At 55.2% G+C, this 10,383-nt stretch overlaps 1 protein-coding gene across 1 annotated transcript; it reads left to right on the forward strand.

Moving 5' to 3' along the window:
- Positions 1–266: 266 nt before the first annotated feature.
- MEX3A (mex-3 RNA binding family member A) lies at positions 267–7,536 on the forward strand. The gene is made up of 2 exons (XM_047783025.1): positions 267–771; positions 4,356–7,536. Exons 1-2 carry the CDS (start codon positions 318–320, stop codon positions 5,462–5,464), a joined length of 1,563 nt encoding a protein of 520 aa, XP_047638981.1. The 5' UTR covers positions 267–317; the 3' UTR covers positions 5,465–7,536.
- Positions 7,537–10,383: the final 2,847 nt, after the last annotated feature.

The raw sequence follows: 10,383 nt of genomic DNA on the forward strand, positions 1-10,383 counted from the left end.
GAGATCCCGCAGCCCCCCGCCCCCCGTCACCCCCGGAGAAGAGAGGAGATCTGCTTTCTTGGTTTTGCTTCTCTTTCCCCCCACCCCCACCCCGGGGGCTGGGGCGAGGGGAGTCGGGTTACAGGGTGTTTGGGGAGGGGGGCTTAGGGGGAGGGTCTATCTTTCTATCTCGCTTTCTTCCCCCCTCCCCAGTTCTTTGTTCCCCCCTCCCCACACACCCCCCTCCTCTCCTCTCCCCTCCCCTCCTCTCTCCTCTTTTCCCTTCCACCACCTCTCTCTCTCTCCCTCTCTCTCTCTCCCCCAGCTTTTGTTTCGCCATGCCTAGTCTAGTGGTATCTGGAATAATGGAAAGAAATGGGGGCTTTGGAGAACTAGGATGTTTCGGGGGAAGCGCTAAGGACCGAGGGCTGCTGGAAGACGAGCGCGCCCTTCAGCTGGCTCTCGATCAACTCTGCCTCCTGGGTTTGGGGGAGCCCCCCGCCCCCACGGCGGGCGAGGACGGGGGAGGTGGGGGGGGCGGCGCCCCCGCGCAGCCGGCCGCCCCCCCGCAGCCGGCCCAGCCGCCGCCGCCCGCGGCGCCCCCGGCCGCCCCGACAGCGGCCCCCGCGGCGCAGACGCCCCAGCCCCCCACCGCCCCCAAAGGGGCCAGCGACGCCAAGCTCTGCGCTCTCTACAAAGAGGCCGAGCTGCGCCTGAAGGGCAGCAGCAACACCACCGAGTGTGTACCCGTGCCCACCTCCGAGCACGTGGCCGAGATCGTGGGCAGGCAAGGTAAGCGGGCGCCGGGACCGTGGAGAGAGACTGGAGTGGGGGGCACCCCATCCCTAGCACGGAAAGTTCATTTCCTCCCTCCTTGCCCGCCTCTGGCTTGGTCTCTTCCCCACAAAGGGGGACCCGCCCCCTACCCTGATTTCCAAGTGCCACAAAGTTCCCGGCTACCCCCCAGTTAGGACTGTTCTCCAGATCCTTCCTCCCCTCAGGGCTGTGCCCTTAGACAAAGAAATATCCTCCGGTGGAGAGAGGGAAAAGGGAGGGGGATTGGTCTTCCAATCCGGGGAGGCTGTCCGGAGGGGGTGTCCACTCCTAGCCGGAAAAACTGGCAGAATGTGCAAAGAGTTACTCCGAGGCCCCTACTCTGGCATCTGCTAGTGGGTTGGGGAGGGGGCACCCCTGGGACCCCCAGCCGCCTGGAGTTACAGACTTTGGGGGAGACCTGGCCCGGGAAGCCAGACTGAGTATCTGTCTCTTTGTTGGGCTGAGTGTAGGAATGGAAGGGGGTGTGGCTCATGGGAGGGTCCCAGCCTGGGGGTGAGGTGGGGAAGGGGGACTGCTGGGAGGAGGGAGTCCTGTGGTCACCCACACACCAAAGTTGAATGGTCTGTGGGGTTTCGGAAGGGGTGCTTGCAACGAAGTGCCACGTCCTGGTGTGGACCTCTCCTCCTCCCTCTCAGGCTTTTGTTCTGGGCTGGCCACAGCGAGGGGCCAGAGGCCTGAAGAGGGGTCTCTGGTAGTGAGAGAGTAGGACTGGGCGGGATGGGGCATCCCGGGGGATAAGAAACCTTCAGCCGGAGATTTGGTGGAGGGCATGTGTCTGGGTGTGTTGTTGGGGTGGTGGTGGGTGTAGAATTAATCCAGTGTAGTATGTCTGATACCACACCCTCCTCCGTTCCAGCATCCCTGGGTGGGTGGGGGTGGGAGTGTTGGTGAGGGTCCAGACTGAGCAGACGGGATCGTGGGGACCCTTCCCTCTCCTGGTTTCCCAAAGGGGGGTGGGGGGGGCGGGATTTGGAAATTGCTAGGGGGCTGGGCTGGGGAGGTGTGGGGTGGGGGAGGAGCAGGGGAGGAGCTGTCCCACAGTGGGGAACAATAGAGGAGCTGCATTCCGGCTGGGAGTGAGGGAGGAGGCCAGCTCCTGGCAGGGGAAGAGGGGAGGCTAGCCAGGGGGGCCCCTACTCCACATCCCACCTCGTCCACCCGGAGTATGGGGGGTTGGGGGGATTTTGCGGGGAGATCCTGAATGGAGGAGGGGAAGATGCCACTCCCCGGCACAGCCCTCTTTCCCCTGGGGCACTCCATCTCTTGAGGTTTCTGGTTTTAAAAGTTGGATTTCCTCTTGTTACCAGAAACTAGGGACCCAGAGCCATGGAATTGGGTGGGGACACTGATATCTTTTCTCAGCGCGGGGGTGGTCTTGGGAGGCCCCGGAATTTCATGGAGTCATTCTTTCCTCTTCTGCCTCCGCATCAGATGGGCCTGCCTCTCATAAAAGTAGGGGAATCTCTCCTCTTCAGAGAAGATAAGCCTCCCCCCTCATTCCTTAAGTAATTGGAAGTCCTTTCTCTTGTCTGACCTCCCTCCTTCTGCTGCAGTGTCAGTGCTCCTCTATTTGACCTCTAGGAAGGTGAAAGCCAATGGGTCTTCCCTTCAAGAGATGCTCCTTCAAGGTTGTGGAACCCAGGACAAGGTCCACCACTTCTGCACCTCCAGGCTTCTAGCTTTTCTCCTTCCTCTTATGCCTGGCCCATCCTCCTCACCCCAACTCTAGTCCCCAAAGACACCTAGATCTCATGTAAGTTTATGGACCCAAAACTTAGAGCCAGAACCCAGGTGCCTATCAGATACCATGCGGATAGAAGTTGTAGGAGAAGGGACTTCACGTTCCTTAACCCTCCACACCTCCCAAGCAGGACAGTCACTGACTGACCTTAAATCAGCAAGGATGAGGGCTTGACAACAGGTAGGACTTCTCAACTGCCAAGAGGTCTGAAGACAAAAAGGGAGGAGCAAATCCTCCTTCCTGAGGTCTCTTGAAGGTGAGGAGAGCTGCCCCCAACCCATCCTCCAGCCACACACCAGTTCAGTAGGGTTGGAGAAGAGGCCATCTGGAGTGGAGAAAGGAGGGGGGAACAATTGAGCTCACCTCAGGCCTGTGGTTGGAGGGTTGGGGCAGAGTTAGAAAATTAGGACCGCTGGCGTTGGTTTGGGGGGACAGGTAGTGTCGCAGGGGTGTGAGAAAGGGAATGGCGAGCATGTATCCGGAGAAGGGTATGAACGTGTCTATATGTGAATGGGGGCAAAAGTTGTGGGTAGGCGTGTATAGGAATGTGCCATGGGGAGGCAGGGGGATGGAAGAGTTGGGTGGGTGAAAGGTTGAAACACAGGGAGTCCGTGTGTATGAGAGAGGAGTGTGTGAAAGTGTATGTTAGGCTTGCACCCCAAGTATCATTAGATAAAGGCACACCACTGCATCATGGCTCCTCATAGGTCCATGTGTGTGTATGTGCAAATTCACACACATGTAGCATGTGTGCTTCGAGAAAGCCACTGAGTCTCTGAGGTTCTGTGTGAAGCCAGGGGCAGGGAGAGGGAAGCAGGGAAGGAGGAGAGATTTGTCCAGTCAGCTGTCAAGGTCTGCCACCTTTAGACTGCAGTGTGGCCATCCCACCCTCCCTCACTTTTCTCTTTCCCCTTCTCCCTCTTTGTCTCTCTTTGTCTCAGCCTTTCTTCTTCTTGCCCCTCTCCCCAACCTCTCAGCTCCAACCCACTACTTCTTCAAAGCAGGAGTCTGGGTCCAGAACACCCTCTTGCCCACCCAGCCCATCTTGGTTCCCCTGCCCCCAGGGTGGCAGGCATGTCCATGGGGTCAAGCGCTGTGTTCCTCACATATCATCATCCTTTCCCTCCTGAAACTCTGATTCTCAGACCTTTCCCAGGCTCCCACACTCTACTAGTTGCTGAACACTTGCTGTGAATTTGGGACCCACTGAGAGACACTAATGGGTGGAAAGCATGGGAGCAGACAGGGATCAGTCCTCCCAGAGTAGACTGGAGGATATTTTTAATGAATGGAGATCAAGTAAAGAGTAGATTGTGGGTTGCTGAATGCATTGGGGTTTTGAGGCAAGATCAAGGTCAGTGACAGATTGGAGACTGCACTTGGTGGGCAGGGCGGGGTGATTAAGTGATTTGGAAGTTTGTAAGTAGCCAGAAATCAGTAAAGGAATTGAGGGAATAGACAACTTGCAGTTGGGGAGGAGTTAATGAATAGATTTGAGGTTAGCAGCTTGTTTGGGAAGGTCAGTGGTTATTTCTGGATTTCAAAGAGTGCACGGATTTGGAGGTCCTGAATGGAAAGTTGGGAAATTTGCAATCTGTGGTTGATAGAGGCGATGGGTAGACCTGAGAGATGTTGAGTGAATTGTTCAGGTGAGGGTGGCCTGGGGCTGGGGAGGTTGAAAGGGTAGGCAGAGGTTCCTGGGGGGCTGGGTATCTAAATAGAAGCAGGAGCTTACTGGTTCCAGCACAAACCTTCCTGCCCTGTGAGTTTCCTCTCTTCCCTTCCCTACCTATCCCAGGTTGCAAGATTAAGGCTCTGAGGGCCAAGACCAACACCTACATCAAGACGCCGGTGCGAGGCGAGGAGCCAGTGTTCATGGTGACTGGCCGCCGGGAGGACGTGGCCACAGCCCGACGGGAAATCATCTCAGCAGCGGAGCACTTCTCCATGATCCGCGCCTCCCGCAACAAGTCGGGCGCCGCCTTTGGCGTGGCGCCTGCTCTGCCCGGCCAAGTGACCATTCGCGTGCGGGTGCCCTACCGCGTGGTGGGGCTGGTGGTGGGCCCCAAGGGGGCAACCATCAAACGCATCCAGCAGCAGACTAACACGTACATTATCACGCCAAGCCGGGACCGCGACCCGGTGTTCGAAATCACCGGTGCCCCGGGCAACGTGGAGCGTGCGCGCGAGGAGATCGAGACACACATCGCGGTGCGCACAGGGAAGATCCTCGAGTACAACAATGAAAATGACTTCCTGGCCGGGAGCCCCGACGCGGGGCTTGACAGCCGCTACTCCGAGGCCTGGCGGGTGCACCCCCCAGGCTGCAAGCCCCTCTCCACCTTCCGGCAGAACAGCCTGGGTTGCATCGGCGAATGCGGAGTGGACTCCGGCTTTGAGGCCCCGCGCCTGGGCGAGCAGGGCGGGGACTTTGGCTACGGCGGGTACCTGTTTCCGGGCTACGGCGTGGGCAAGCAGGACGTTTACTACGGCGTGGCAGAGACTAGCCCCCCGCTCTGGGCGGGCCAGGAGAACGCCACGCCCACCTCGGTGCTCTTCTCCTCCGCCTCCTCCTCCTCCTCTTCTTCCGCCAAGGCCCGCGCTGGGCCTCCGGGAGCGCACCGCTCTCCTGCCACCTCCGCGGGACCCGAGCTGGCGGGACTTCCGAGACGCCCGCCCGGAGAGCCGCTCCAGGGCTTCTCTAAACTTGGGGGGGGCGGCCTGCGGAGCCCCGGCGGCGGGCGGGATTGCATGGTGTGCTTCGAGAGTGAGGTGACTGCCGCACTCGTTCCCTGCGGACACAACCTGTTCTGCATGGAGTGTGCAGTACGCATCTGCGAGAGGACGGACCCGGAGTGTCCGGTCTGCCACATCACAGCCACGCAAGCCATCCGAATATTTTCCTAAGCACCCCCGCCCCGTGCCTCCAGGGGCCGCTCCCCAGGGGTCCTTCCTGGAGCTGTTTTCCTCTAGGGCCTTTTGGAAATCGGTGGTTTGAGGGGCAAGGTGCTTAGAGATCGCTCGCTGGGGAGGGGGGAAGGGGAGGCGAGGGTGGCTGGAGGGTGGGCCACTTTCAGAGCCTCTGGTCACCCTGTCCTGGAAAGGTTAGGAAGGGGCCAGGCCGGAAATTTTACTAGAGTTACAACTCTGATACCTCAACACACCCTTCAATCTGGAAGCAGCTAAGAGGAACTTTTGTTTTGCCAGAGGTGGCCGCCGAGGCAGCCTGACCCACTCTCCACCTCCTGCTCTGGGTGTCACACTACCGCTTCCTCTGTGCCAGGGGCGGGGGGAGGGGGAGAATTACCGTCGGTATCTCGAGGTGCTCTTCCAATCCCCAAGCCCTCTGGTCCTGACCTCCGACCTCCTACCACGACCCTTTAGACCCTCCACCGCCTGGGTTTCCAGCAGTATAAAGGGGTTGGGGCCCTTTCAGAAGTCAGAAGAGATTTTCTGAGGTGGGGGGGAAGGGAGTGAAGCGCATCCATCCACAAAGGGCTCGGAACGCATCTATCCCCACAAAACTGGGCTAGAGGAATCCGGAGAGGGATGCTCCTCTCTGCCCCCTGCAGCTTTCCCTCCGCTCTCCTCCCCAGCTTTCTCCCCTTTGGGTTTTCCTTTCTCCTTCGCGCTCTCCCCCAGCTCTTCTCTTTGCTCCCCCTTGCTGGCTTGCACAAGCAGCCCTGTCTTGCGCTTTCTCTTTCTTCCCTTCTCCCTACTCCCTCCTGCTCCTTCCAGCCCAGCTTTGGGGACACCACACCCCTGGGGAGAAGCAGGGGGAAGAACGTTTTTGATGCCTCCCCCCCATTCTTCTGCTGGCCCTCTCCCCTTCTCCAAAGAAACACCTCAAATTCTTGATGGAATGTATCCCCGTTCTCAGTGAAAATTTGAGGAGGGGTCTAATACTGGGGTACCTAAAGGGTCAAACCTCCACCTTGATCATCTTCGGGCATTACATTTAGGGAGCAGTTCTTGGGCTGGATTTTCGGTGGTGGGAGGGGGAGAGCCAGGGTAAGGGGTCTGCTGTTTCAAAGAGCAGGAAAGGGCCTGAGGCAGTAGGAGAGGCCGCTGGAGGGAGGCACTGCTCCTCCTCCCCTTCAGTGCCCCCCCCCCCGGGGGGGCCCTCTCTGGACCGAACCCTTATTAGCAGGTTAATCACGAAGTCTCTCACTCTTTCTGAGAAGAGAGGCCAGGTCTTCAGAGAGGGGTCCGTCCAGAGCCAAGCAGGATTGGGGGCCAGCAGGGCCTCTTCAGAGAATCACGTATTATTATAGGCCTTGCACCCCTTTTGCTGCTTCCCTACTGCTGACCTGGGGCAGCCACCAGCCTCCCACCCTCCTGGTTCCGCTGGCCGGGCCAGGAGAGGATGGGCCATGGGAGTCCCTGGGGGTCCTAGGAGATTCTTGTATATAGTAGGGTGGGACTGTTCTAAATGATCTCTGAGCACTTCAGCTTGGGAGTCCCATTCTTCTTGGATGGAGAGGGGGTGCAGGGATGGAGGCATAGAGGGGATTTCCTCCTCTCCTTCCTCCTGTTGTGAATTAACTCACCTCTCCTCAGCCTTCCCCTCCAGACCACCAGCCAGGGAGGGGAGCCGAAGGAGGTCACAGCCAGGAAAACTGGCCTGTGACAACTTCCCTCCTTCCCGCCAATGTGAGCCATCCTGAGATGTCTGTACAATAGAAACCAAACCAAATGGGCGCCCCTCGGTCCCCGAGGGGGGGTAGGGAGGGGGGTGGGAAGATGGTATGTCTGTCTGTCGATCCCCCTCCCCCTCTCCACTCTACCCACAAAGGCAGAAGACTGTTACACTAGGAGGCTCAGAAATTTCAATCCCACTCTTACTAATTGAGCCAAACCTAGAAACAAACACAAAACACATATAGTGAGAGACAAAATAGAGGAGAGAAAGAGAGCGTGAGAGGGAGCGAGATAGGCGACCAACACAGAGGAGAGAATACAAAAATAGCAAAAAAAAAAAAAAAAAAAAAAGCAGTTCTTTATAATTTAATATTCTATTTTAATAAAGGCGTTTATTACCATATAAATGTAGCAAAGAACCTGGGCTAATATGAAAAAAAAAAGACTTTTTATTAGGTAATTTATTATATGAAAAGGATATTTTATTTTATGATAAAGTGATCCTTAAAAAAATAAAAAAACTTTAGAAGGTTTAGAATATATGTAGGGAGAGAAGAAGAAAAAAAAATACATTTGTATTCAGAGTTAAATCTTAAAAAAGTGTTTTTAATATATGTTCGGGTTTACGTTCCTTTTTTCCCCCACTTTTTTTTGGGGAGGAATGTCATTTGCTTTTTGGGGGGAGCATCCTGGGATGGATGGTGGAGACGGGCCAGGGGAAACTGGTCCCTCTGGGGCCCTGCAAGTAGATTGAATTTCACTCCCTGGGCTCCTCCTCCCCTCTACCCCTCCCCCCTGGGGGGAGCCGGCAGAGCCAAACAAAGAAAGGGATTAACCAGAAAGGTGGAAGCAGTAGGACTGAGGATCCTGGGGTGTCCCCCACTTCCCCTGCCCTGTCCCAGGGGCTAGTGAGGAGGGGAAGTCCAGAGCTGAGGCCTAGCAGGCCTCCTGGGAACCCTCAGAGGTGTGAGATTTAAGAGAAATAGTTGTGGGATTTTGTTTTTGTTTTTGTTTTTAACCAAAAATGAGAGAGAGAAGAAAAAGAAAGAAACCGAGGGGTTTAAAAGAAAAGAATACTACAAAATAATAATTATTAATAACAATAATAATGAAAATTTATTTCATATAATCCTAGAGAAAAAGAGAAAGAATTACTAGTTACTTAGTAGACAATATTCAGATAGCTTAAAGTTTAGTAGCATTGAGGGCCCCTGGGTCCAGTAGAATGTATAAAAGTCGTAACGAAAAGGAAAATAGAAGAGGGAAGTGGCTGAGTCCACCCTGAGCTGTCCCGTCTTCAGGTATCAGGGTGGGAGCAGGTTGCTAGCTATGGTTGGGAGCTTCCTTCCAGTCGGCTGGGGTTGATTCTGAGAATCCTTGGATTTTTTCATTGTAGGACAAAATACATGAAGGGCTCAGTTCCCAGGGTCTTTGAAAAAATGGACAGTCATCATTTCTACCAGAGGAGGGCTGGGCTAGGATAGCACATTGGCCTGCACCCCAGTACCTGAGGACCTGGCCGGCCTGGCCTTCCCTGTCTGATGGGCATCCCTTACTCCAAGTATGTCCTCTTGGGCTTTCTGGGAGGATGAAGGCTGCCCAGCTCCAACTCTCCAGAGCCAACTTCTCCCAGGCCTACTGAGGAAGTCCTTCTTGAAGTGTAACCTCGATCCACTCCACTACAGATTGATTCCAGGGCCTGGTAGGTCATTCCACCAACTGACACACATGCACACTTTTTGTTTTTGGTTTGGTTTTTTTTTTTGGTCTTTTTGGGGCGGCACCCACAGCATATGGAGGTTCCCGGGCTAGGAGTCTAATCAGAGTTGCAGCTACAGACCCGCACCACAGCCACAGCAAGCCAGATATGAGCCACATCAGCAACCTACACAGCTCATGGCAACGCCAGATCCTTAACCCACTGAACAAGGCCAAGGATCAAACCTGCGTCCTCATGGTTCCTAGTTGGGTTTGTTAACCACTGTGCCATGACGGGAATTCCCACACTTCTTACTTTCTCAGAGCTTCAAGGGGACTGAGCGGGGATGGTCTGTCCCCCATCCTTGTCCCCACCGGATATCCCCCTTAGCTTCCGACCTCCATGGCAGCAGTTGGAGTACCCATCTCAATAATCATTCCCCTTTAAAGTTGCACTGTGCTTTGCAGGTTTGCAAATATGCTTTATCATCTCATAGAAGTTAGATTCCAAGAAGGACTTCCCACCTGTTGGGGCAGAGTGGTGACGCTATCCATGAAGGCCTGGAAGAACTGGTCCCCAAGGGTACAAAGGCAGGGGGAGGGCAGCAGGGACTTTGGGTGAGCCCAACCCTAACCCTCTGCCCTAGTTCACCTCCATCTGTCAGTGTTCAGGGAGGAGTCATCCACGGGGTCCTGGCTTACAGGCACATCACCCCCCCCCCCGGACGATTGGGGAGCTTGATTTTTGCTTGTGAGAAATCAACTCTTTTTTTTTTTTTTTTTTTAAGCACTTGCCTTCTACCAACCCCAGCTTGCAATCAGGTCGGGCCCCTCTCTCCTGTTCAAGGGGGTGTGGAGGCCCCTGGGCTCTTGGTGAGAAGAGCCTGCTCCATTACACCAATGACTCTGTCATGCCCCTCCCTGGCCCTAGACCCCAAACACATCTCCTTCTCCCCAATTTACTCTTCTCACCCCACCTAGGGACAGATTTCCCCCCTGCTCTTTTTGTCCTAGAAACCCCACTAGTTTGGGAAGGTAGCGTCTGGGGTGGGGAGGGCTTCCCCTTCCCCACTGGAGGGTGTGGGTGGGGTAGGGTGGGTGGGGGGAGACAGCCCTGGGGCAGGGGAAATGGTCTCTCCACTGTAGAAAGTAGAGTAGGATTGTGGTCAGACTTAATTTGAGGCATCTAGTGAAGACACGTACAAATCCACCAAGGAAAAACATTTCAAAAGCAAAACAGAGGTGGGAAACAAAACGGACCCATGAATAATCAAGTCAAAATGATGTTGCACAAAATGCAGAGAAACCAAGAAGGGGGAGGGTTAATGTATTAAATGTGCTATTAAGAACTTAATTTTATTAAAAGTATTATTACTTAAGGCTCTGGCTTCTTTCTCTGCAGTGAGTCTGAACGACCTTGGGGTGAGTGGGGCTTCCGCTGTGTCATTCTGGGTGACATTCCAGCTCACCTTGCAGGAAATGGATGG

Source organism: Phacochoerus africanus, chromosome 6 (assembly GCF_016906955.1).
Source record: "Phacochoerus africanus isolate WHEZ1 chromosome 6, ROS_Pafr_v1, whole genome shotgun sequence".
Taxonomy (NCBI): domain Eukaryota; kingdom Metazoa; phylum Chordata; class Mammalia; order Artiodactyla; family Suidae; genus Phacochoerus; species Phacochoerus africanus.

Coding starts and splice junctions, on each gene's coding strand:
- MEX3A (XM_047783025.1), top strand. CDS start 318: ATGCCTAGTCTAGTGGTATCTGGAATAATGGAAAGAAATGGGGGCTTT. Junction 772..4,355: donor CGAGATCGTGGGCAGGCAAG/GTAAGCGGGCGC, acceptor TACCTATCCCAG/GTTGCAAGATTAAGGCTCTG.